This window comes from Monocercomonoides exilis (genome assembly GCF_001643675.1).
Source record: "Monocercomonoides exilis strain PA203 chromosome Unknown scaffold39-1025343, whole genome shotgun sequence".
Lineage (NCBI taxonomy): Eukaryota > Preaxostyla > Oxymonadida > Polymastigidae > Monocercomonoides > Monocercomonoides exilis.
The window spans coordinates 835,507-863,256 of NW_027150584.1; the positions used below are offsets into that span (position 1 = coordinate 835,507).

General features: G+C 35.8%; 5 protein-coding genes across 5 annotated transcripts; 1 reads left to right on the forward strand and 4 right to left on the reverse strand.

The window, feature by feature from the left end:
• Nucleotides 1-1,005: 1,005 nt before the first annotated feature.
• Nucleotides 1,006-2,475, reverse strand: MONOS_10300 (uncharacterized protein; the record flags this gene model as incomplete). Its single annotated transcript, XM_067862741.1, has 3 exons — nucleotides 1,006-1,821; nucleotides 1,886-2,379; nucleotides 2,439-2,475. The coding sequence occupies 3 exons, from the start codon at nucleotides 2,473-2,475 to the stop codon at nucleotides 1,006-1,008; spliced, it is 1,347 nt and encodes a 448-aa protein (XP_067723052.1).
• A 1,723-nt stretch (nucleotides 2,476-4,198) lies between these two features.
• MONOS_17966 (uncharacterized protein) lies at nucleotides 4,199-5,187 on the reverse strand (the record flags this gene model as incomplete). The annotated part of the gene is made up of 4 exons (XM_067870939.1): nucleotides 4,199-4,318; nucleotides 4,381-4,902; nucleotides 4,964-5,049; nucleotides 5,100-5,187. The coding sequence occupies 4 exons, from the start codon at nucleotides 5,185-5,187 to the stop codon at nucleotides 4,199-4,201; spliced, it is 816 nt and encodes a 271-aa protein (XP_067723053.1).
• Nucleotides 5,188-6,662: 1,475 nt separating this feature from the next.
• On the reverse strand, nucleotides 6,663-7,511 carry MONOS_10301 (uncharacterized protein; the record flags this gene model as incomplete). Its single annotated transcript, XM_067862742.1, has 1 exon — nucleotides 6,663-7,511. The coding sequence occupies one exon, from the start codon at nucleotides 7,509-7,511 to the stop codon at nucleotides 6,663-6,665; it is 849 nt and encodes a 282-aa protein (XP_067723054.1).
• A 186-nt stretch (nucleotides 7,512-7,697) lies between these two features.
• MONOS_10302 (uncharacterized protein) lies at nucleotides 7,698-8,409 on the reverse strand (the record flags this gene model as incomplete). The annotated part of the gene is made up of 2 exons (XM_067862743.1): nucleotides 7,698-8,171; nucleotides 8,233-8,409. The coding sequence occupies 2 exons, from the start codon at nucleotides 8,407-8,409 to the stop codon at nucleotides 7,698-7,700; spliced, it is 651 nt and encodes a 216-aa protein (XP_067723055.1).
• Nucleotides 8,410-11,320: 2,911 nt separating this feature from the next.
• Nucleotides 11,321-20,777, forward strand: MONOS_10303 (uncharacterized protein; the record flags this gene model as incomplete). Its single annotated transcript, XM_067862744.1, has 1 exon — nucleotides 11,321-20,777. The coding sequence occupies one exon, from the start codon at nucleotides 11,321-11,323 to the stop codon at nucleotides 20,318-20,320; it is 9,000 nt and encodes a 2,999-aa protein (XP_067723056.1). The 3' UTR covers nucleotides 20,321-20,777.
• Between the last annotated feature and the right edge of the window lie 6,973 nt (nucleotides 20,778-27,750).

The window sequence follows — 27,750 nt, forward strand, 5'->3', positions numbered from 1 at the left end:
AGCATTTTTTTCACATCAAACACCAGTGATTTCAGAAATTCCCTAGCTTTTGAAGCAAAATTCCAATTGCACTTGGAGCATCTTCTGTTTGCCATAAAAGAAAAAACAGTTGTTAACAAGTTGCAAGTTGCTTTATTAACTTTTATGTGCTTCTCAAACATGTTTAAAATTTTTGGGAAAGTTGAATTTCAAAATAATCAAAACTTTACAAACACTGATGATACTTGAAAATATTTCATCATTTTGAAGGAATCATTTTTTTTTGAAACTGAGTGATTGCATTGAAATTAACTTTTTGAAAATGAATTAGAACTTTACATCAAAATTTAAGTGAGTGCTTTGAATAGTAATATGTTTCAGTATTTGACAAAATATGGGGAAAAATATCGACTTTCAAGCTTTTTATGCACAATGCATGAAAAAATTGTTTCACTAATAACATAAATAACATTTTCATGTTTCAAAATTAATTTGATTTACAAAACTGTGAACAAACATCATTGATGAAAAAAAAAAAACACTTTGTGACCTCACATGTATTTCAAAAAATAAACCCATTTTATTCATATCTTTTGATTGCAAAAAAATCTCCAGAGGTGCATTATTTTTCAATGAAAATGCCCGAAGTCAAATATTTTGTCCCATATGAAAAAATTGCAATAATAAAATACTCAAAAAATAAAAACAACTTTCTTCTTTCTTTCTTTTTTAAGAATATTACTAAAAGTCACAAGCTTCAATTTTCAAGAACGATAAACCTAAAGTCAGAACGATACCAGAGGCTTTTGAACAAAGAAAAACTTTCTGGAATAAATCGTTTATCAATTTGAAATTTTTTATTTCATTTTTGTTTTGCGTACTTCTTCATTTTAACGAAATAAAGTGGGACAAAAAATAAAATATATTAATAAAATCCCCAAATGACGATTTTCATGATATTTTTCGAAATGATGCAAAAATGAAAATATAATTTTTGAGCTACAAAATGAAATGCATCTCATTTCCTCAAACATTCACAAAATAATCAGAAATATGTGCAGATAATCTACCAGAAAAAAAATATAAATCATTAAGAAAATCAAATATTCCATGCATGCTAATGATGACATCTTCATATCCTTCTTCTTCCATCATTTCTAGCACTTTCCTTTTCAATTCTTTTCTTTTCATTTCATCCTTTTCATAATACCACTTTCCTTCCATTTCATCATCATAAAGAAATGGAAGAAAAGGACGATCCTCTTTTTTTAATCGATATGAAATATAGCCAAAAAATTCCAAGATTTTTTTAACCTTTTGATCATTCAATGTTGATATGTGGATCTCCTTCAAAAATACATCAATGGCTCCACTCTCCGAAAAGTCTTTAACTTTTGATCCGCTTCTTTTTGCAGCAGTATTAAGTAAACCAATGCATCCCTTGCAAATTTCTCTGTGATTATCCTTTGCCGCTCTAAACACCATAACAATGCTGCTTAAAAGCCCAGCACACTCTTCATTCCTCAACCAACACTCACCAAAATAAATGTTTAGCGTTTCAATCCATCTCAATAAAATAAGCTCTTCTTTCTTTTCTTTCCCCTTTTCTTCTTTCTCTTTCTTCCAATCTTCACATTTTGAAAGATCTTCCAGTTCGCTTGCTGCCTCCTTTCCAAAATGCAGATCATTCACGACGACTTTTTCAAAATTTCGATCGTTAAATAATATGTTCATCAAAAACAACCAAGCTGATTGACAGGCAAGATGAGTGAGATTGTGGTGCTGTTGATGAAACAGGATAATAACTTTGAGCTCATTCAAATATAGTTCTTTTGGCACATTCTAATTAAAGATAAAAAATGAGAAAAAAAATATTTAAACAAAAAACAAATAGAAAAGCTCATACATTTCCTTTTCTTAAGCAACTCAAAGCCAATAATGCCATTTCCACTTCTTTTCGTGTTTCCTCGTCTTCCTCTTTCTTCAATGCAACTTTTAGAAGGCAAGGCACGCAAAATAAATCCAATTCTGATGAATAGGAGTTATTTAACATTAAAAAGCATTCGCAAAGATCGACAAGAAGTTTTTCATCCTTTTCTTCTTTCTTCTTTTCTTCAGCAATAATCATCATTCCAAATATTCCGCACAATGAAGATTCCCTAAAGTTATACGTCCATATTCCTTTCAGCGCATTTAAATACCCAATGTGCTTCAACATCAAAGCTGCATTTCCCACTGATATTTTACTTTCTTCAATCATAAAGTGTATTTTGTTGAACATTTCGATATTAAAAACGGATCCAATCTCATTTGTATTCAGTTCATTTACCATTTCGTTCATTTCTTCTATTTTCTGTTTTTTCTCTTCCTCATCACACTGTTCCATCTCAGAAAACATTTCTTAAAAAAAAACAAAAAAAGTAATATCAAGCAATTCAAATACAATAAAAACCACAAACCAGTAAGCTTACCTACTATGTTCTTCACTAGCTTCATTGAAAACATATAGGATTCAGATACCTGCGCCATTTTGACATAAACATTGAATAAGCATAAGTTCGGATAAAGAAAACAGATGAAAACAAAAAACTCAAAACAATCATAAAAATATCAGCATCCATACAATCATCCTTTGTATTGGCATTTTTGACAAGGTATCACAAAGATGAAAAACACTTTATCTTTTCAGTGTTGTTGTTATGGTACCAACGATCAAATTATATCTTTTGAACTGGAATATTCATTTATTAATTGGGAATTGCACGAGTGAATATTATCTGTAGAATTCGAAATATTATTTCCTGTGGTGGCACAAGGCAATGACTGCAATGCAATAGTTTTGAAATTCTGTTAGAAAATTTTTGGAAATTGGAAGACCAAAGAGATACGACAAATTTATTTTTGAATGAAAATATCAGCATGTATGTAAATTTTATTGTCCTATTGATTGTGAGGATATTTCCATCCATATCCTTTCCAAAGTGCAGGAATCCGAATTATTGTTGAAATGGCCAATCTCAGTTTTGAAGAGCAAGACGACAGGAATAGAGCTGATTATTGTGTTGCAATTGAGAAATAAATGAAGTTACGCAAGATTTATGAAATTTCATCATTTTTTGATTGGAACAAGAGGTGAAAACAAACTCAAATTATGTTTTATTGAATGAAGACAAAGAGGATGGAATTCTTTGAAAAAACAAGAACAATCAAAATTATATTGGATTTTGGAGCATGAGGAAGAGGAGTAGTTTTTTGTATTTTTGGACAAGGAAAGTGGTTGGCTGTGTGGAAAGCGGATATTAGTAACAAAAAGAGGCAAAGAAATGAATGCAAAGGGATGAGATTGGAGCTCGGCACAAGTATTGAGCTGACCATCATCTGTTTTTGCAGTCATAAAGGTGTGCCCATGTATTGTGGAATGCGTTTTTAACAAATCATGGTTTTTGGTAGCTATGCTGTTGAAACAGATGAAATGAAGATCAGCAGCTTCTGTTTCAGGCCATGCTTTTGAAAGAATAACAAAACTTGAGAGGATTGCTTCAATCACACTCCATCTTATACCTTTGAAGGATTTGCGAAACAAGCAGACAAAAGTCTTGGAACTTCGGCATCACGACCCGCTTTTGATGATGTTGAAATGACATGATGAATGCGTTGAAAACACAGAATCATCATCGTCCTCGTAGTCATTGGATTCTTCTTCTTCTTCTTCTTCTTCTTTTTTCTTTTTCTTTTTTTCTTTTCTTTTCTTTTTTTTTTTTCCATTTCATCTAAGCGAAGTGGGATAAATGAAAAATTTCTTGAAAAAATTCTCCAAATGACAGATTATTTTTTATTTTGTGAAATGTTGCAAAAAAAAAAATGTTAAATTCTGAAAGGCAAAATATGAGCCACTCAGTTCCTCAAACATTCACAGAAAAATCTAAAATATAAAACAACAATTCATAATAATTGGATTCATCAACCAGAAACTGCAGCAGCCACTTCATGCTCAGAGCATCTGACGGCTTTGCTGGAACATGCATCTTTCCTCCTTCCTTCAGCTTGTCTCGCTTATTTTCTTTCCAGCGCTACAATTCGAATTCGGGAATTGGGATTGTCAGCTGCAACAGATCGAAAAAAAATCACGCTCAAAATAACAAGAACTTTCGCAAATCAACAGATTGAACAGTTCATAACATCAAATTATTGCAGTTAAGAAAAAAAAAACGCATTTCTTCTATTCGAATATTCCCTTTCCGAAATGCACCACAGGGATGTCAAAAAAGCCTCCTTCTTCCAGTTTTTCAATCAATGCCCTGATCAGCATCTTCCATCTATTCTCATCATTTCCACTATTCTTTATGATGATTAATTTTTTTTTTTGTATTCTGAAAATAAAAAAAGGCAGCATCTGAAAACCTCGTTTTCCAGTTCAAGTTGATCTATTCCACTGGCAATGAAATCCACAGCTCCAGCTCTCAAAAAGTCGTCAATGTTCATTTTCCCCATTGTTGCCATATCCTTCATGACAATAACATTCTTTAAAACAATATCACTTTGAAACCCATTTACTTCTTTGCTAATTCTTGAGATGCATCGAAATAGCCCAGGATTCTCTTCCAGTCGACCATTATTGACTTTGTAAAAAATGTGAAGCGTCTTCATCCATCTTTTAATAATCAACACATTTTTCCATTCTCTTTCGTTCTTCTCTTTCACCGCCCAGTCCACTAAGTGTTCCAGATTTTCCAATTCCTGAGTTGCTTCTCGCATAAAATGAATCTCATTCAAAATCACTTCCTCAATTTCCCTTTCGCAAAAAAATCTGTTGATTAAGAATCCCCATGCAGACTGATATGCAAGTCGTGTCAGATTGTTATGCTCTTGATGATATTTAATTATATTTGTTATCTCATTCAAATAGCAACCTTTGTGCACGTACTGATAAGGTTTACAGGAAATCAATTAAAACGAGATTAAGAAAAATGATGTCAAATCACACCACAAAATGTCCAATACTGCTCAATGCTTGTAAAGCTTCTTCCACCTCTTTTTGTGTTTCCTCACTTTCCTCTTTGTTAATCGCCACTTTCCCAATATAAGCAAACAATTTGAAAGTAACTGAGGCGAGAAATTACATCTGGGAGACATTTGGCATTCACAAAGATCTAGCTGTAGCTTTTCATCTTTTCCCTGTTCTTTCTTATCATTTTCTTCTGTTATCATCTTTTCAATTCTTTTTTTTATTCTATCAATCGAATCGAAACAAAAAACAGACTCAACACTTCACCATTCAAATCATCCATCAGTCCATTCATTTCTTCAATCTTCTGTTTCTATGTTTCCTCGTTGCAACGTCTCAGTTCAGAAAATATTTCTTTTTGAAACAACAAAGATAATAGGTGTGAAATCAACAATGAAAATGATCAAACGAGAAAACTGCTGCTTTTGGGCCATTTCTCGAAAAAAAATTTAGATTTTCATCTTCCAATCGCCCTCATCCTGCAAATTAAAAAACATGGTTAATTTTTTGGAAAAGTTTTGCAATTTTCAGAAGAATCAACAAACACAAACATTATGAATTATGTTGTTAGAAGAAAAAAAAAGAAACAGAGTCAATACAAATTGTTTCATACGCAAAAAGAAAAGTTCAAAAGTGAACGCTGCGTAAACACTGGTTTTTCTTTGTGCAATCAGAAAAAAACAATCTTTTGTTATGTTTGATTGAACGAACAATAATTTTAAATAAAGAAATGGAAAGTTGTTTGAGTGCCCATAATGTTTCGTGAAATTTGTTTCGGCAGAACTTAAAATTGTGTTGATTTCAAAAATGAAAATGAAATTCGAAAGAAGAGAAGAGGAAAACAAGCAATGCTCCTGTTAAATGAAAAGTGATTTCTCGATTTTCACTAAAGCGGTTCAGACTTACGGAAATGGCAGATGATTTTCACAAACCTGAGAATCCTTGAGGCTCTTGAATGCAACATCCTTTTTATATTTTCTCTGAACTTTCATGAGGTTCATGCGGTTAACAAACAAATCATTTTCATTCAGATCCAAACTGATGTGATGCGATTCATAATGAAATGCTTAACAAAGTCACTCAGTTATCTTTCCATTCGAATGAAGAGAATGAAGAAAGGTGTTTTGATTTGTTAACCAAGGATTCTTTTGAAATATTATCATCTACATGTGAAAATCTGAAGGAACCATTTTCATCATTTTTCGAAGACATCGGTTGAAGGCAACAACACAGAAGAACGACTGGATATTTATTTGGAATATCTCATCAACCATTTATTTTTCTGTTTCAACACAATCATTTCTTGAAATGAATCCTTTTTCTCCGAATCTGCCATTCAACTTACCATTGGTGCTTAACCCGCACCCTGGTGCCAAACCCGCCCCCTCAGATTTTTGCTAAACACATATATTTTTGTTATTATTTTTTCAGATTCCTTCATGTTAGCTTCAAAAAAAATTGAATATGTGATTTTGATGAAATGACTGTATACAAACGCTGTGCAAGAGTTAATAAACAGTTAAATATCCATCTTCAAATAAACTTGGAACAAAGTATTTTCCATTGTTGAAAGAAGTGAGAAAAGCAAAAACAATATTCACTTGTATTTCTTCATTGATCTCAACGATTCGCGATTCCAAACTTATTCATTATTGAAAGAAAGATAGATAGAAAGAAACTACAACGACAACGAAGAATAATATTTCTTGCGAAATTCAATTTCTTTTTTACTAAAAGCAGGTGAAACTGCTCTTTGAATTGGCTTTTCGTTTTCCATATTTCTTCCTTTCTCTGAGTCGCTCCCTCCACTAACATCATCGTCTATAATTTCATAAATTTTCTTTTTCTTTTTCTGTTTTCTTTCTCTTTCATCTTCATTTGAAGAAGAGCTTGACAAAAGAATGTTCAATTCTTTTCGAGAATGCTTTGTTTTCAAAGTTGAAGAAGTCGAAGAAACATTTGATTTTTCAATTTCTTTATATTTCGATCGAAGAAATGCTAGATGCTTTTCAGCATCTTCAAGTTGCTTTTTCAATTCAAAGATGTCCAAATTTTCAATAACTGTTGTAGGATTTAATTTGTGATCATTTGACGGAGAAGAACAGATCGATTCGTTCGGCGAAGTTGATTTTGTTGAGTTTGCTTTATCTGCAGAATGAATATCTAACGATTTTGATGAAGCAGATACGCTTTGTCTTTTTTGTGGAGAATAGTCACCAAATAGTTCTTCACGCCAATCTTGAGACGAATAATTAAGATCTTCTTTCAATGCAGATGTTTCCATTGGTGCTCCTGCCACTCTAGAGAGCACAGGAGCTGCTGCAACTGGCCAAACCCCTGTCTTTATGAATGCTGCTTTTATTGTTGAAGGTGTACAAGCAGCTGCCAAGGCTTCAGGAAGAACTTCTGCGAGTTGTGTTCTATAAGAAGGGAGGGAGAATGGAGATGGAATGATAAATTTGTTGTTCAATGTTGATTTTAGTCGAGAAAAGATACAGGAATCACATGGTTGAAGTAAGTGTGTCATATTGGGTGGGAATCGTTTCAAAATGATGTTGTTTTTTTCAGCGGCTTCAATTACAAATTCATCATTATGTGTTGAATGATTGTCCATCAACAGAAGTGCGCGATGTGAGCTGGTTGGTTTGACTTTCTCTGCGATTAATGGAATCCAACAATTGATCATGATATGTCTGAAGATTTCCTTCGAAATCTACCCCGAAGAGGAATTAGTATATCTGATATCAAATGATGATAGAGAGCGAAACTCTTTTGGGAGTGTTTTCTTAGGATAAAGAAGAAAACGAGGCAATGAAGATCCGTCGGCGCAGACACAGAGGCAAATTGTAGCATTCGGCACTTTTGGAGGTGCTGGAACAGCTGGAGGAGTTTGATCTTTGAAGCAAACAACCAATTTTGATGAAGATTCCCCGCAAGTGATCGAAGATTCGTCGAAATTGAAAATGTCGGATGATGTAATGTTATAGTCTGATATTATGTTTGAAAGTTCAGTAAACCATCTGCTAATATTATCTGGTGATTGTGCTTTGATTTTTGCAACATCTGTTGGTCTTGCGATAGCGGCTTTCAATATTTCGCTTCGTTTAATTAATTTGTATGCATATTTTTTATTGATCATTTTCAATTCATTCTTTGATTTTGGCTCATTTTCAATCAGATCCACACACTGAAACATTCAAAAAAGTTAGAAAAAACATGAAAAAAATATTGCAAAGCATGTTTTGCACATCACGAATTCGAACAATTGTTTGGTTAGATAAAAGAACCAAAACTTGGTTTTCAATTGTTTCCAACTGGTTGTCTGTGAATGTTTGTGGATGCCCATTCCTTCCGACCTCTCTTCCTGCTTTCTCCGCTCTTATCCCTCGTTTCCAAGCATCCTTTGAAATAACTTTTGCTTTCATGGCAGTTGAATATTTAACTTTGATACTCTGCCGAATTGCAAATAGCTTTTTTGATGGGGATTTGAATGCACGATATTCCCTTGTTGCCAGAACTCTGTGCAATTGAGATGATGATAATTCTGTTTTTTCTGTTATCAAAATAGGGAATGATCAATTTCTTCAGAATTATCAAAATTAATGTTTCTGTCATAGGCAATCCTTTTAAGATGCATGGTTTGAAATTATGTTAATATATATCTTTATTGAAACATTGAAATTATCAACTTTCTAAAATTCTGCAGTAAATCAAACATATGAATAAAATAAAAAATAGCAACGTTCATCTGGAAGAAGACATGACGAAGAGAAATAATGAATATTCTTTCATTATTTAACACAATTTCGATTGTTTTTGATACACCAAAAATTATTCAACATCGAAAAACTTTAATTCAAGATCGAAAAACTTTAATTCAAAATCGAAAAAGTTTAAAACAACATCGAAAAAGTTTAATTCAACATCGAAAATTATTATTCAAAATCGAAAAAATTTAATTCAAGATCGAAATTTATTATTCGAAATCGGAAAACTTTAATTCGAAATCGAAAAAGTTTAATTCGAAATCGAAAAAGTTTAATTCAACATCGAAAATTCTTAATTAGCAAAAATTTTGAAAAAAATTTAAAAATTCATACTCATGTCAGTTTCTTTTCTTTCAGTTATTGATCTGAGAAATTTGTCAATTTCAATTAGAAAAATATTTTCTGATGTTTTTTTGGTGTTTGATTGTGTGAAATAGAGCATATAGGATAAAACTGAGTTATTATAAAACTCTTCACAAATGTTCAGGAGATTTGAAGGAATAAAAGAAATAAATAAAAGAGATAGGATAGTTCATGATCTTGTTTTGTGCACAAAAAGGCAGAAATTTATCTCATTTATTGAAAACGAAATGATTTGAATTTCATTCATTGCATTGGAAACTGATAATGTAAAACATTTTCAATCTTCACAATGAGAAAAGAATCGATGATATCAGTCGTTATCATTGAAAACAGTAGTCAAAAACGAAAGAAAAACATTTTCAATAAATAAATATTTGTAATTATCAACATTTGTGTTTAAGAAAATATTTTGGTTTTGACTTGAATTGAAATTCTGAACAAATTATCTTCTTTTTCGATTTTGAATTAAACATTTTCGATGTTGAATTAAATATTTTCGATTTCGAATTAAACTTTTTCGATTTCGAATTAAACTTTTTCGATTTCGAATTAAACTTTTTCGATTTCGAATTAAAGTTTTCCGATTTCGAATAATAAATTTCGATCTTGAATTAAACTTTTTCGATTTTGAATAATAATTTTCGATGTTGAATTAAAGTTTTTCGATGTTGTTTTAAACTTTTTCGATTTTGAATTAAAGTTTTTTGATGTTGAATAATTTTTGGTGTATGTTTTTATTTAAATTGTTCATTGTAATGAAAAACAAGAGAATACTTCATTGAGAGGGAGCGGGTTTGGCACCAGGGTGCGGGTTAAGCACCAATGGTAACAAATAATTTGTTAATATCTTCATCATCCAATCAGCCTTGAAATCCTTGCTTGTTTACCACTATCAACATAATGATAGTCTTTGTTTATCTTCTTTTGTCTTTCTCTCTCGCAAAATGAATAATCATTCACTTTTTGTTTCAGGAAGAAAAGAAATGACGAAAAGAAATATGCTACTGAGGATGAACAAAATTGATTTTTCAATTCAATTATTCATCCGATGCAAATGCAGAAAGAAAAAGGAACTCCTTTTTCTGTGAAGAATGTGGTGCATAGATGCAGACGCTTTGGAGCAAACTGAATTGGAGGAGAAAAATGAGGTGATTTGGGCAATCTTGTGTCTTTTCGTTTAACAACTGGATTTTCTCATTCATTGAGCAATCCTGCAACAACCGTCCATCATTTTGTTGTTCATCAGGTTAAAGATGGGATAAACACACTCTCTCTTGACCGTCTCTGTCAAGAAAAGCCATGTCATTCACTCCTTCGTTTTCTTGCTATTTGTTGAACGCATCATATTTGACATCTTTGACTTCATCTTTTTCTCCTTTTTTGTTTTCTACATAAATATTCAATTGATAATAAGAAATGTGGATCCTTCTCATTTTGAAGAATTGGAGAATTGTTGGAAAAGGCAGAAAGGAGGGGATTTTTGAGTGGGATGAAGAAGGATGAGAAGGAGGAGAGAGAAAGATGAATTTTTTTTGAATTTCAAATTCAAAAATATAAAAAGGATGATTGAGATGACTAACTTTGAAAAGAAAATGAATGGAACGATTTGGAAGAATGTGAAGAAAATGAATGCAAAGAGTGCAGGCTTGTGAAACAAACATTATCAATTGTTTCCACCTTCTCCTTTTCTTTCTTTTGGGGGTTTCTTCTTCTTTCAGTCTTTTCATTGACATTCTTTTTAATGTTTGTGTTGAGTCCAAAATCTCCTCCTGGACATTTCAAAATAAATTAAATTCTATTTATTCTACCATTTTGTTCTTGTGAATCCATATTGGATGTATAAACGTTTATTATTTCTTCTTTGGATAACAATTCATTTTCTTGGTGATTTTTGAAAGAAAATGAAGATTCAATGCGTTTTCTTTCTTTATATTTTTATTCGTCAAATCCCAATCAAAAATGAATTCCAGAAGTGAAATGGATATTCGATTGAGTTTTTTTATTTGTTTTCGAAATCAAAAATTTAACAACAAACATTGTATTTTTCAAACTTGCAAACAAATTCAAAAATGTGAAAATAGTCAGAACATTAATATTCTTTTGAGACTTTTTTATTGAAGATTATTAATTATATGCGAAAGCCCTTAATAAATGATAAAAAAAGCATTTTTATAAAATTTCAGATTTATTGTTAGAGATACGACTGATGGTTTTATTTTTAATTGTTTTGGCATGCAATTATACAGAATACACTTATGCGAACAAACAACTGTATGATCGACGGTCTGACGAAGAGTGCGAAAGCGAGAAGATATTTGTTCATCCTCAGGTTCACAGATGTCTTAAAAATCTATCAGGGCATAAAGTATATTACAATTATTTATTGCAACGTGGAAAAGATTCCAAGAGAGGTATCGGCGTTGGAAGCACAGACATTGAAGGAGAATGTGAAAAACACGATTTGCAGCCAGATCAAAAGGAAAACAAAAGATATTATCGAACAATTGAATCAGAAATATCAAGCGATTATTGGATGCACTTATATCGAAAACACTTCAATGAGTTTCCCCATAGCGAGATTGAGGGATGCATTTGCGCTTGGAATTCTTCCATTGAGTTGAAGGGAATTGGGCTGATTGGGGGTGAGCGTGGGAGTATGGTGCGCGGAAGGAGGGGAAGTGTGGTTGTGGTAAGATGGTGTGTTGTGGGGATAGGGAAGGACAATGAAGCAGGGGCATTTGATCTGAGTGGGAGCATTGGGGTGTTGAGGAACATCACATTGAAAGGGTGGAGGAATGGGGGAGAGATATACTCAGGAAGGCTATTTGGAGGGAAGGGATACGGAGGGGAGAAGGGTGGAAGTGAAGAAAAAGGAGGAGGAGGAGGAGGAGGAGGAGGAGAAGGAGTTGAAGGGAGTATTTCAGTGAGCGAATCACACTTCTCTTCTTTTTGCGTCTCATCAGCTCCATTCCTCTCATCACCTACAATGCCCTTTGTATCCCTCTCTCACCTGACATTTTTCAACATCTCAACAGGAAATGATGCATGTTCATCTCCAACAACTACGTCAACCCAAACCACATGTTTTATGAGCAGTTGCTCATTCTCATCTGTTTGTGATGTGTTTGATGGAGGGATTGTTCATTCCCTCAATAACCCATTGGCTTCCTTGACTGCATCAAATGCTTCATTCATCGGGTGTTGTCGGACTAGGAATGTTGAATGCAATGGAACTTCAGATAATAAGAAACAACCAAGAAGACAGAATATAACAGACAATGGACCGAATACATTCACTTGGTGCGAGTGGAGTGAATCGAGGACAACAGGAACAAGTGATTCTGTTACAGACGGGATATCGAGTGGAGGAGCCATCTGTATGTACAATCTCAATTCTGGAGAACTTTCTATTTCGAATTGTCTGTTTAATAACTGTTTTGCATACAGTCGTGGGGGTGGAATTATGTGCAACACAATCAATTCTGTGTATATTGAAAATGATGTGTTCAATGCCTGTATAGCTCAAAACCATTACGGAGGAGGATTGTATGTTGTAACTATTTCTACATGTGTTCGGATCAGCAGATGTGAATTTCAAAAATGTTCTGCAAATGGCTGGGGAGGAGGTTTGAGACTAGAAGATTTTCAGGTTTCAGGATCTGGATGCATTCCAACAGAAAGTGGAGAAGGGGTGAGTGCGTGTGTATTTGACTGCAGTTTCTCATCATGCTCGCTATCTGGGATTTGCGGTGGAGGTATGTATTGTGTTTCTATTCCTGCCACGCAATTCAAAATGAGGAGCATTCAGTTTATTTCATGCTCAGCATTAAGAGAGGGAGGGGGATTATGTTTGCATCCAAGACGAGATACAACACCTGATAATAAATTATATTGCTTCTTCTTATTTTTTCATGAATGCAGTTGCAGGGATGCAGCCAATCCATATGGGAATGACGTTGAATATGTCGATGCATATAATTTGTATTTGGATTCAGGAAATCCATTTCATGAATGTTACACCACAAACACAGATGACAAGAGAGTGTGTTTAGCATATTATCCTTCAGGTACCTGGACATACGATCAAACATTAAAAAAGGATTGGCTAAAGAGAGGGGTTCTTAATCGATTTGTGGCTGAAAGTAGCGGTTACGAAGAAGAGTTTTGTGGGGCAAATGAATCATATGCATGCAGAACCATTGGTGTTGCAGTCATTCGGAGCGTGATCCAGGTGAGCTTGACAGTCACGCTGCTGGAAGGGGATCACATAAGTGAGACAGCAACGATTGATATTGGAACAAAGAAGATTTCAGTCATTGGGAAAGGGAAAGATAAGAGTTCGATTGAAATGAAATCCCTTTCATCAACATGTTCTCTATTCAGTGTGACAAGTGGACATCTGGGAATGAGTCACCTGAAGGCTGATTGTTGCTCAAATGCAAGCCCTTCACCGAGTGTGGTTGTGGTGTCTGATGGTAGTGGGTCACTCTCATTGGAGGATGTTGTGATCACCACGAGTGTTTCTTCAGGAAACTATGTGATGTCGTCGTCAGTGTTTGTGGTGCCGCTGTCACAGCTGTCGATGGTTGATGTGGAGATCATAAATATGAATGTGTCAGAACCATTGTTCTCTGAGCCGAATCTTTCTTCTCCTTCTTCTTCTTCATTGTTATCATTGTCATCATCTGCACTGTGTCTGACAGCCACAGCATCAGGAGATAGAGTGCTAGCGAATGTGAAAGTGATGAATGTGAAGTTGACTGAAGGAGATGGGGTGGTTGTGGCAAAGAGCGTGAAGGCTGGAGAGACGTTTGTGGTCAAGAATATGACAATCGAAGATTGTGAGTGTGAGAATGGGAGTGGTGGTGGGATCAAGGTCGAGTTGGAATCATCTTCAAGCAAGCTTCAGATGGAAACAACAACAATCAACAGATGCAAGTGCAGCGGATATGGAGGAGGGATGATGCTGCATCTGGTTGATGGCTCACACGACTTCTCAATAAAATCCGTTGGCTTTTCAGGTTGCACTGCAAATTCTGGTGGAAATTATCTGTTTGTGAATGGGAGCAATTCAGCGAGATGGGGAATAACAACAGAAAAGTTGAATGTGCAACATGACAATTCTAAATACAATGAGCTGGTGGGATATGATCGGAGTGACACAACAATGGGGCTATTCCCACTGAATGTGTTTCTGGATTCATATCCAGATGCAGCACATGTGGGGAAGGCAAAGGATGGGCTGGGTGGATATGACTCGCAATTCTGTGGATTTGCTTATTATCCGTGTGCCACCATCACCCACGCTGCTCAGTTGCGATATGCAGGCAAGAATAAAAGCATTGAGCTGGATCCAGGATTCGAGCTTGCTGAAGAGGTTTCCATGGCAGATACCAATGAATGGAAGATCTTTTGTGCAGCGATTGAAACAAAAGTGAATGTGATTGACCCAGAAACCAAAAGTTCTGATTGGTTGATTAAGACGCAAAACACATGCTCATGCACAATAGACAATATCACATTTTCAATCCCAACAGTGTTAACAGATGTAACATCGCTAATTTTTGCCAGCTCTGCACTCCTCAAGCTCACGGACTGCTCGGTTGGCTATTCGTCAGGCGTTGACACGACTTACCAGATTGAATACAGCTTCGTGAAGGCGACTGAGGGCAATCTGAGATTGGTGCGTTTTATGATCAAAGAAAGTCTGATATTTGATGGGCACTCGTTTGTAGAGTTTGAAGCAGACATGAATGTTGTGTATTTTGAAGGATGCAGTATTAGCAGCGTTGAAAAAAAAAATGGAGACGGAGGACTGATCAATGGAGCAATTGGAAAAGCACATGCGAGTGCGCAGGATACATCTGGGATTGTTGTTATTGATTCGTGCACCATCAAGAACTGCAAATGCCACGGAAAAGAAAATGATATCGGAAGAGGTGGGGGAATATTTGTAAGGATGGATGGAAAGGGAAGTGTGGTTGTGAATGGGAGCAATAAAATTGGTGGATGCGAAGCGAAGAATTATGAAGGAGGAACTAAAGGGAGAGGCGGGGGAATGATGGTGGAGATACTGAACTCACTGTGCACATTGAATATTTCCTCAGAAAATGCGTTTTCACCTCAGGTTTTATCGCCAAATGATGCGCTATATGGGAAGGATGCGTTTATTCGCTGCGGTTCAAAGATATGGCTTAATGAAATGGTGAATGAAAACTCTTTTTCATTTTTTGATAAAACTACCACTCCGTCAGATGTGCTGAAGTTTTGCGGGAGCGAAGATCTGAAGGATGGAGAAGTGATTCCATTGTTTGTGTATTTGCGGTCAATTGGATCGACATTGACCGTCGGCAGGAGCAGAGACATGGTGTTGGATCACAGTTATTGTGGGTTTGAGAAGTTTGGGTGTCTGACAATTGACTATTGCATGAACACTCGAGTTGATGATGGGCTGCAAACAGTGGAAGTTGTTTCTAAATCTTCAATAACTAATGTTATTAAAGTGATTTCTCGAAGCGTGAATTTGAAAGGGAAAGAGGAATCAGTGGGAGAGAAGATGAAAGTTGAGGTGAAGGACGGAGGAGATACAAGCCCAAATTATCTTATCGAGTGCACAAAATCATTTGAAATGACGAATTTGGAATTTGTGATGAACAAGGAAATAAATGGAAAGAGATATGCGTTTATCTATTCTTCGTCATCAACAGTCACGATAATAAGCTGTTCTGTCTCGTTCACAAGCGATGCATTAACTATTGAAAAGATTGGATACAACATACTGAATATTGAGGGAGGAATTCTGATTGTCGAAGGATTTGCGATGGAAGGACCAGTGAAAATGAATAAGAAATCACCAATAACAATAACAAACGGAGAAAGATTGGAGATGAAGAACAGCAGAGTGAGTGGAGTGACTGTAGAAGGTGGGAGTGGAAAAGGAGGATGCATCTGTGCTGCGATAAAAGATGGAGGAAGCACAGTTTTGGATAACTGCAGTTTTTCATCAACATGCACAGGTGGAGGTGGGATGAAAGGAGGAGGGATAATGATTTCAGCTGAGGACGGAGGAAGTTTGGAGATTAAAAGCGCAACATTCACAGGATGCCAGGTGCCAACAGAAGACAACTTACAGAAAGGAAGAGGAAAGGGAGGAGGGATGTTTGTTGAATTGGCAGATACAATGGGATCATTTCAGATGGAAGGAGTGACATTCAGCGAATGCAATGCTTGGAAAGGGAAGAAAGTGTTCATATCGGGAAATGACCTGAGCGAGGTTATGCCAAACGAAAAACTGAAAGAGGAATTGAGTACAAGTGATAAGAAGTCATTGGATGAGCTGTGTGGATGGGAGAGAGCAAGCACAGGAGAGGAAGGATATGTGATTCCATTGGTTGTGTATTTGTGGACGAACTGGAGCGGGAATGGGTTTGTTTCGAAGGAGAAAGGAGGAGACTTCAGCGGGTGTGGGTTTTCTGAAGCACCATGCTCATCGATTGATCACTTGATATCACTGAGATTTGAGCCACTTGGAGAAGGGGAATCACACATCAACATTGTTGGAACAGGGCTGTTGAGCCATTCCATTTCATTTTCTTTTATTTCATCATCAATTTTAGAGTTGCCAAAAGTTGTGATAAAAGCAACGGCGAAAGGAACTGGCGTGACGGTTACTGATGAAGATGAGAATGATCCGAATGATTCAATGATATCATCAAATGTTAATTTGTCACTTGTGAACATGTCATTCACAAAACCAGTCGCGAAAACTAATCATGCAGTATTCATTGAATCGTCGGGAACAAATACAGTCTTGACAGTCACGGATTGTTCTTTCGGATCGTTGACAGGGGTGACAGAGACAGCTGGATATTGCATGATGAGAGTGAATGGAGGAAGTGTAATGATTGAGAGATGTTCGTTGAGTTTGATTTCAGAGTTGAAAGGGTTCATCACATTCAGTCCAAGTGTCAATCAGGTGATTGTTCAGAAAGTGAACATTTCATTAACCACTGTGACAGAAGGAAGCCTGATTACGATGATAGAAGAGGAAAATCAAATGAATGAAAAGGAAAACAGTCATTCAAATGGGAACAGACCAGTTTTGAGGGTTGTTGAGTGTTCATTTGCGAACATCACAAACGAAGGGATTGGAGCAGGTGTTATTGAAGTGGGATCGTTTGAGCATGGAGTGGAGTACATAATAGATGAGTGTTCAATCACAAACTGCAAGAGCGCTTTGGGCACTGAAGGGGGAGGAATGAGAGTGGTGCTGAAGAGCGAAGAAACAGTTTTTAAAATCAATGATAGCTCTTTTTCGATTTGCAAGTGCTCGAAGGAATCAGGGTTCGGGGGAGGGCTGTTTATCAATGGAGCCGAGGATAATGTGAATTATGCTGATGAAACTCAGATTCCGCCTCTGAAATTCAAGATTGTGAACATTCTGTTTTATATGAATGAGGCATTTGTGGGGGAAAACATTTTCATCAGATGTTTCTCGATTGAGCACCAAATTAACGAAACGCTGTTTGACTTGAACTACAGCCAGGAGTCGTTGAACTCAAACAACTCCATCTGCGGGAGGGATGTTGAGAGTGAAGGAGATGTTGATCTGATTCCGCTGATAACATATTATTATGGACTTCAAGTGTTTCTGAATGGAACGGGGAGTGATGGCAGGCAATGTGGCGCACAGACCAATCCTTGCTCCAGCATCAATTGTGGGGTTGACCACATTGAGCAAGGTGTAATGAATGCAATTCTGATTGATGGGGAAGGGACTGTGACAAAGGAATGTGTGATTGGAGATCTGGTTGTGAGTTCATTCAAAAAGACACAGTCAATTGTGAAATTGAACTCCAAGATTGAGAAATCGTTTGAAAAGGATTGCATCATGGAGTTTATAAATGAAAGCGCTGTGGAGAGATGCTCATTCGAGTTTGAAGACACATTTAAGGCGACTCACAGTTATCTCATCGAAGTGAAGAATGGGTCAATGGAGATCCATAAATGTGAATTCTTCTCCTCTGCAGATGAAGTGAAACTGAACAGTTCAATTGTTAGTGTGGAAAGTGGAGAGCTGAAGATATCAGAAACATCATTCAGGGATATGTATTCAATAACAGCAGTGCTTTCATTTTGTGAAGAATCAGATGTGACAATTGATGAAATAAGAATATTGAATATCAGATGTGAGGGAAATGTTGTGAGTGTTGGAGGGAAAGCGAAAGTGGAGATGAAAGAGATGGTGGTTGAGAATGTGACTCTGTTGTCAAATGGGTGTGTGATTGGGGTGGATGATGCTGAGCAAGAGGTGAGTGTGTTGAACTGCTCGTTTGGAAAATGTGTGAATTCGGTGAATAAGGGAAGCATGATGCAAATAAGACGATCCAAGGATGTGAGGATTGAGGCATGTGTATTTGATGGAGAAAAAAAAGTGGAGATAATGAATGAAGAATATGAAAGAAAAGAAGGATTATGCAAATGGAATGGGTCATTGATTGACTTTGAAACCAGCAATGTGGAGATGAAGGAGACAACGGTTATGAAGAGCAAAAATGGAGGGCTGTGGGTGAGTGGAGGAAGTGTGAAGATTGAGAAAGGAGAATTTGAGAACAACAACCCCTCTATTGAGGGATATCCATCAGCTCGAAGGAATGTGATTTGTGAAGGGAATGGTGAATTGAATGTTGTGAGTGTGAAAGGGGGAGATGGAATGTTGCCAAACACATCGTTGTGGATATTGGACGAAGCATGCAAATTGGGAGGGATAGCTTCAGAAAGAGGATCATCATATTTCATCCCGGTTCTGGAAGAAGTCAAGAATTCAACTCAGCCAAATGGAGAGATGGAATTGGTCATCCTTGGGAAACTGCTTCTTCCGTGTGGTTTAACACTGAGATTAAACATGAAAGAAGGGGATTTTGAACTTCCATATACGAGCACCATTGAAGAAGGTGGGTACATATCAGAGAACGAGGTGCATTCAATGATTTCATCGGAATTACTGAAAGTGATGGAGAACAAAACAGAAGTAAGTGTGTGCATTGTGTTTGGAAAGAATAAAGTGACCACTTTCAATGGAATTGTGGTGATGAATAAGAGTGAATCTGAATCAAAGAGAGACGATAATATTGATGAAGGAGGTTTCAATGTCAATAAAGGAGGAACCAACAACGAATGGAGCTTAATCGTGATTGTTCTAATAGCAGTGATGCTTTTGATGTTTATCATGGTGTTTGCTGTGTTTGCTGTTGTTCAGCGAAAGAAACTGGGTGAAATGCTTCAGAAAATAGAGGAAATGGGATATAAAGGAGCAATAATAAATAAGGCAGAAAGGAGAAAAGAAAAGAGCGGAGAAACATTTGAGATGAGCAGCATGCCCTCATCTTTGCTGGAGGGGATGACAAGTCAAATACCATTATTGATAGATGATGAAGAAGAAATAAGTGAATTGCCAACAACAAATGATGATGATGACTCTCTGAATGAAAATGATTTGTTGGCTTTTGGTTTTCCTTCACCAGCATTAGGAGATGTTTCTGTTTCTGGGGTGGAACAATCGCATTCACTCAAAGTTATATCGGCAAAGAAGCCATTTCGAGAAAATGAGAAAAAGAACATCAAAACGTTGCATTCAGTGATTCATTCTGTTCAAGGTAATTTCACACTGGGAACAAGAGCAATAAATGTTGTTGATGGGAAGGAGGTGGTCTTGGCAGTTGCTGAGCTGTTTGGGCATCTGATTTCTGTTGGAGACGAAAGAGTGGAAATGATGGCTAGACAGTTGTGTCCATTTTCAATCTTTGTTGAGGAAAGAAATGAAAATGAAATATATGTTTTGACCGAGGAATTGGAGGATGAGAAGCTGAAGAACGAAATGAAGCGATGGCAGGCTCCTGAAGTGGGAAATGAAAATGGGAGTGATAGGGAGGAGGAGGAGGAAGAGGGAATTGAACAGGGTGTTGTGTATGTGCTTGGGCTGATTCTGCATGAAATGATAACAGGGGAAGTACCCTTGAGCGAGTGCAAAGCAGAAGAAGCACAAGAGATGATGAGGGATGGGGTGCGACCCCTGACGGAGGGAATTGAAGGGGAAGAATTGGTTGAGATGATGGAAAGGATGTGGAAGGATGATCCAAACGATAGACCCACTCTGAAGGAAGTGAAGAAATCAATAAAGAAAATTATGAATGATCAGGTTGAGTGAAAAGAACATCACAAATGATTGCGCAAATGAAAATTGATGAATAGATGAAAAACAATCAAAATGCAAAAAGTGCAGATTGACAATTCGTGTATTTGGTGCAATTTTCACGAATTGCGTCATGAAAAAAACGAAAAATTTTGAATGAAGCATTGGATAATAATTGCCCATGATCTTGCTGGTTGCCTGAAAAACAAAAAGTTGAATACAGAAATGTTATTATCATTCATTGTCCCTATTTTATTATTCTGTGCAAGATAGAAGTCGCTTTTGACTTTCCACTTCTTTATTCATTCTTTTGAGTTTTTATTTTTCATCTCATTTTCTTTCTTTCTTTCATTTTTATATTTCATTTCATTTCATTCTTTGTTCTTCAGCTGAATAATCTTGTGAGAACAAAATCATAATTTTTTATTTTTTGAATAGTTCTCTGAAAACATGAACGTTTCAAATCATTAGATTTTTTATTCACTTCTTTTTTTAAGGTGAAAGTTGTTATTCTAAAAAAATCCAAGTGTTTTCGATTGTTCAAACTCAAATATCACATGAATCTGATCACTCAAAAAAAATGAATGATGATTATGTGTCAAAGAAATAATAGGGTCATAATTATATTAGTACCCCGTTTTTTATTAGATTCTAAATTTTTTTTTCTCATATTGCTTTATATAGAAGCTTATACGCAATGAGAATAAATTTAAAATAAATAATATATTATTATAAAGTTGTATACCAAATATTTTTGAAAATCATTTCATTTAAAAAAAGATCTGAATTTTTAAAGTTTTATTTTTTGATCAATGTTTTGCTCGTGTTTCCACGAGTTTCTGAAACCAAGCATTTTCCTTGTTAGCGTTGTTTTTAAACTTTTCTTTTAAACATTTTTGGTTATTTTATAACATGAAAAACTCTTTTTTTTCACTAGTTTTCACACCTCACCTTTTTTTCGTAAAACTGAAATATTAACAAAGAGAATATTATTTACACCTTTTTCTTATGTTCAAATAATGCACTATTTAGTATAATATCATATAATTAAGCTATGATATATAAATATTTGAGAATGACGAGTTTAACACGAAAAACAAAATATCATCTTTTTCATTTTGTGTGCCAAATGTTTTTTGTTAAATATTTTAACTTCATCACATATTTGTAACAAACAATAATACATTATTTGAACATAAGAAAAAGGTGTAAATAATATTCTCTTTGTTAATATTTCAGTTTTACGAAAAAAAGGTGAGGTGTGAAAACTAGTGAAAAAAAAGAGTTTTTCATGTTATAAAATAACCAAAAATGTTTAAAAGAAAAGTTTAAAAACAACGCTAACAAGGAAAATGCTTGGTTTCAGAAACTCGTGGAAACACGAGCAAAACATTGATCAAAAAATAAAACTTTAAAAATTCAGATCTTTTTTTAAATGAAATGATTTTCAAAAATATTTGGTATACAACTTTATAATAATATATTATTTATTTTAAATTTATTCTCATTGCGTATAAGCTTCTATATAAAGCAATATGAGAAATTCGCAATAGAGCGAATCTACGAACGCAAGGAGCAGGTTTGCTCCTCAATAATGAGTATTAATTTAAATTATGGGCGGTTTAAGATCTAACTTCGCCAATACTCAAATTCAAAGTTGATCCAAATTGTCCGCAATGAAAATGAAGCAACAACCTGTTACAATAGAACACAGAGACGGCGATGGAAGAGAATAAGATCAAATTTTAACACTGGTCAAAGTGGAATATTTTAGTGAAGAATTTACCAGGATTTAGGCATGATATTCATCATCCGGAATGGAAGAAAGTGCACAGCTGAAGATGTCGAACGGCAAGCTGCACATTGTGAAGAGATTTTATCATGAACAGAATCTGGAAAATTCTGTGAGATAATTATTGGAATTGGAACCACATTGTGCAGCGAGACAATTGAACAAACAGAAACCACAAAAAATCTAGAGGTATTTAAACGAAATGAAGATATGACATTTTATCGGTTTTAAAAAGAATAAAACCACACATTATATTGTTTATTTATTAGGTTAAGGAACTGCGAATTGAAGTGTGATGTAGTTAAATAATGAAATCGCAAGATATTACTAGAATTCAAAAAGATAGATCCACAAATTGCAGAGAGATTATTTTAGAGAAAGAATTTCTGATCTAATGAAATTTCAAAATAATAATATATACATACACAATATAGAAAAGATATATTCATATAATGCTGTGGAATACAAATTTTAAACAAAACAAACGAGAAACAATAGAATATTGATATTATTTTCAAGGAGGAAGAGCTGCGCATAGCCGCGAGAAAGAGAGAGAAGAGAGAATCAACTTACAACGAAGAAAAGATTATGAAGGATAAGAGATGAGCAGCTTTACGAGATACGGATAAATGCAGCAACAAAATATACACATATACACATAACAAGGATATTTGTAAGAATCGATACACATATTACAGCGAGATATTAATAGAAGGATAATTTTATAACAATTAAGATTTAGATAATTTTAATGAAGCTGCACACTATAAAGAGATATTTACGAGGAACAAGACAACGTTAAGTCTTGAGATCATGAGAGTGGAAATAGCAGAGATAGACGCACTTAACAGCGAGATGACAATTAAGATAGAAAACTCAGTAATTAGAGAGGCTTTCGCAAAGTGAATACTGACAAGCTGCATTACAACAACATATCAAAACTGAAAGAGTGAAATATCATCAATTTTAATAAGATAGGATACGATTCAATATAAGAGAAATAATTACAAAAGTGAAACCGCGAAATATAACGGGACGGAGAGATAAAAGATTGCTGTGTATTGTCGCGAGGTTATAGTGGAGTGACATATTGCTTTTGATCGAAAGGGTTTGAAGGAAGAGAAAGCTGAGTTTGCTGTGAGAGAAGGATAGAGAAAGAAATTGAGAGAGATTGCGAATCGATAATTAGATAAGGAACAGTGCATTTTCGCGAGTCAGGTGTAGATATAGTAATTGCGAAATTTCACGAGAATATTGAAGAAGTGAATCCGCGAAAAAACTCGAGGAGAAGACAGAGCATGAGACCGCTAGAGACCGCGAGAGACGAATACAGAAATTAGCCGCATAGTGCGGCGTGATGAAAATTGAAGAAGACTCAACACATCTCAGCGAAAATGCAGATAGATGCACTCAGCCGGACTTAGAAGAAACCGGACAATGCAATGAGAGTGGAAAAAGTTGTAAAGACATTTCAAATATTCGAACCGAGAAGACTAGATTATATTACAAACACGATTGCTCCGGTGAACTGCGGAAGTACTTGGAGACTATCCTCTCTGAAGAGAGAGAGAGAGAGAGAGAAAGAAAGAAAGAAAGAAAGAAAGAAAGAAAGAGAGAGAAAGAGAGAGAGAGAGAGAGAGAGAGAGAGAGAGAGAGAGAGAGAGAGAGAGAGAGAGAGAGAGAGAGAGAGAGAGAGAGAGAGAGATACCAGAAGAATAGACAGTGCTAGTCTATAATTAAGAAACATATGATTGACCGTTTTAGAGATGAGAAATGATGACTTGAATTCACCCACAAGAAAAATAATTAGTGTTTGACTGGAGAGGAAAATATACAAGAAGGAAACTTTTTCAAACAGGGGGAAAAGACGTAGGAGAAGAGGGTATATCAGCAGCTATATTGACTAATCAAAAGAACAAAACGGATTCGTGGAGATAGCTAAGAAAATTTGGGGCAAAATATTTAACTTCAGGCATTTTCATTGAAAAATTATGCACTTTTCTTTGACTTTTTGAGATGAAAAAATACAATAAAAATGGGTTCGTTTCTTGAAATTCTTTTGAAGTCACAAAACATTTTGTTGTTGCATCAATGAAGTTTGTATTCGGATATGACAAATCATTTGATTTTGAAATCTGATAAAGTTTGATAAAGAAATGAGAGAATCAATTTTTCTTGCTTTGTGCAAAAAAAGCTTGAAAGTCCGTATTTTCCCCCATTTAAACAATTTTTGGATGAGAATGAACAGGTGAAACAGACACCTCATCGAGAACGATGCCAGGTGAATTTTGGAAAGATTTATTGATAACCTATCGATTATGAATCTTTCAAGTGGAATGATTCATCAGATAAGTGATGTGAAAGATATAGATATATTTTCAAAAACTTACGAAGGAGAGAAGTCGAGAAACTGCAAATGATGTTAACCAATGTGAGATTTCGCAGTTACAACGAAATGGGAAGGCACCACATATAACTCAACAGACACGCAAGTACATCAGAGGAGAGCCCTCATCCTCACTGTAATTTTGTAACTTTAGAGTTAGCTGAGCTGGAGAGATTGAGAAGGAAGGAATCTATTTTGAAAGAGAATACAGTATTATTAGAAGTGCAGATATAGATAACAGATAGGAAAATTACAAAAATCGATATTAACAAACATTCAAATGCACTCATCGATGCAGAATAGACGCTCCAACATTGGCTTAATATATCCAGGACTTCTTATTAAGATAAATATGTGTGGTTTGATATCAAAGAAGGTTAACTTGCAAAGATAAAGAGAATAAAAGAAGAATTAGAAGTTATTCAAAGAGAGAGTGTGATATTCACGATAGTTTGACCACATTCTCTATTAGACTTTAAGTTATTATTCACAAATCTAAGAGAAAAGGTTCGGTTTGGAAAGCAGTTAATGCACACACGAAATGTGGACCGGGTTCAAGAGTGGAACAGGAATACTTTACGGTTTACCGGTTCAAGATACGAAATAAATCCTGGAGACAATTGAAAGTCCTGGGCCCCAAACGGGAGAAGTGGAAAAGTCGGAGAAGTATCAAGTAAGAAAGGAAATGAGCATCGAGAAAATGAATTTAGAGATGAAAGAATGCACAGAAATGATATCAGAAGCTGGCGGTGAAGAAGATATGAGGAAGGAAAAAGCGGACAAAGAAACGAGACTTATAGCTTAGAGAAGAGAGAAAGCAAAGGAAAGCAACAAAGTCACAGAACGCCTCATCCCGACCACCCTAGCTTTTGAGATCACCCCTCATGATTCCCAGCAGCAGAAGAGAGCTGACTGGAAGCAAACACACTGCCTCACAGAGAGGAATATGCGCACGGACCGGAGGAAGCAGGGGGTCAGATATCTTGGTGGGATGATAAATAACTCAAGGGAAACGAATTCCCGGTCGATTACTCATCGGAAACACACCAAGAAAGGAAGGGAGTAGAGACAGGAACCGCACCTTCATCCGCATGCTCTCTATACATCCGCCGCACGATGACGTGCTAGGCAAGAGGGTTTAAGATCAATACTAATGAATAAATTAATAAATAAAAATATTATTAAATCAAAGTAAATATATGGAAAAGGGCTTTTTGACTCATTATTGAGGAGCAAACCTGCTCCTTGCGTTCGTAGATTCGCTCTATTGCGAATTGATAGAACGCAGTGAGACAGGATTTGCTCCGAAATAATATTAATGCGGATGGAGAGACTCAGAGCGACTGGGTGCGAGAATGAGAGAGAAACATGTTGGGAAGAATATGACGAGAAATAAGAGCGAGATAGCAGAGGAGAGAGGAAAAGAGCAACGGCCTGCATTGATTAGTGTACACCTTCAACCATGACAGATATAAATGGAATGAAGAAACAGTTTTAATCATGAGCCAACTCCAATATTTTGTATGTATGAGTTGTGAAGAGAAGAGTCAGACTAGCCCACACAGTGTGTGATGATTGGGGTTTCTCTGCTGATGCAGAAGAAGAGCGGGAGGAAGAGCATATCACATGCAGTTTTCTTTTCCACGCCTCGCGGAAGCGAGAGTGGTTTTTCTTTCTGCTCAGTTTTGGAGCACTCGCCTCTCCGGATCCCTGCACGGACTGCAGGAGACAGCTCCGAGGGGCTATGTCCCCTGCCCTCTGGTCTTTGTGACCAAGGCGAAAAGGCGAAGTCGGCGGTGAAGTGAAGCGGACAATTCATAGAACACTTTTTATTATTTTACATATTTTTGTCTATATTTTCATCTCGCCCTTTTTTCCACGTCATATTTGGGAGGGCGAAGTTCTCACTTAAACCGCCCATAATTTAAATTAATACTCATTATTTCGGAGCAAATCCTGTCTCACTGCGTTCTATCAAAAAAAATTTCGGATCTAATAAAAAACGGGGTACAAATAAAATTATGACCTTATTTTGAATTTCAAAAATGAAAAAATGTGATGTGAATGAAATAAAAAGAGAGAAAATGAATGTTCAGAATAATTTTTCTTGATTTCTTGGAGAATTGTTTATTTTGAAATATTGATAAACAAAGCAAATCGATGAGATGAAAATAAAGAGAATTTTCACACCAAAACATAAATTAAACATTCCTCACATCAAAAAAATTATCATTTCGAAATTAATTTATTCTTTTTCGAAATCGAATTAATAAATTTAGAAATTGAATAATTTATTTTCGAATACGATTTTTTTTTTTTAAATTAGAATTATTTTTGGTGTCAATTTTTTTTTTTTAAAAAAAAGCATGATATCTGAAAGATTTTTGAAACATTTGCGCAACAAACACTCCAAATAGTTGCATCAGGAATCGTTAATCTGACAGCAGCTGGGAAATTTAAAGCCAGAAGTTCTGGAGGTTGTGAACCAGAAGCTGTTTCCAACAGATACTCATATTGTGATTGTGAGCGAGAGAGGCACATATATAACTGCAATGCTCTTTCTGGAGCAGATGCCCATCAACAAAGTGGTTTCTCCGATGCTATCGATTGTTCTGTGGAAAAAAGGCGTAACTAGCATCGACTTCTGATTCGATTTGACTGAGGTGGGAAAGCTGAATAAGTCGGTATCTGATTTTCCTCTGTTTGATAACACTTTCAGGAGGGTAATTGTCAAGGCGGACGGGAAGCTGATGACATGCTGATATTTAGTCTTGCTGATGCAGAGAAGTTCTTTGATCATGATTGAAATGAATGTTTGATGAAAGGAATGTTGACAAGGGAAATGGATGCAGGTGCTGGATGAGGTTCAGGAGAAAGAGGAAGAAGTCACAAAATAGTGAACGAAGCATTCACATGAAGACTGTGATGCAAGTGTTTCTGGCAGGTAATGGATTCATCGTGAAGGAATGAAACAAGCTGCTTGAAGACAAAAAGGGAAAGACGAATACTCCAATGCCATTTTCTCTGTTTAACAGGCAGTTGTGCTCATTTCCACATGTGTGAATTGATTATTGTGGTGTGGCTGGTGGAAGCCTCGAGTGAAGGTTGGCTTGTCTTGTTTGTTTGCTGATGAAGAGGCTCTCGTAGACGCAAATGAAGGTTCATGAGAAAGGAGAGAAGAGAGGCATTTTCCTTGAAAGGAAATTAATCCATCTGCAAATCAAATTGAAGACTGCGGTGATAAAGCTGATCAGATGTGAAAAACTG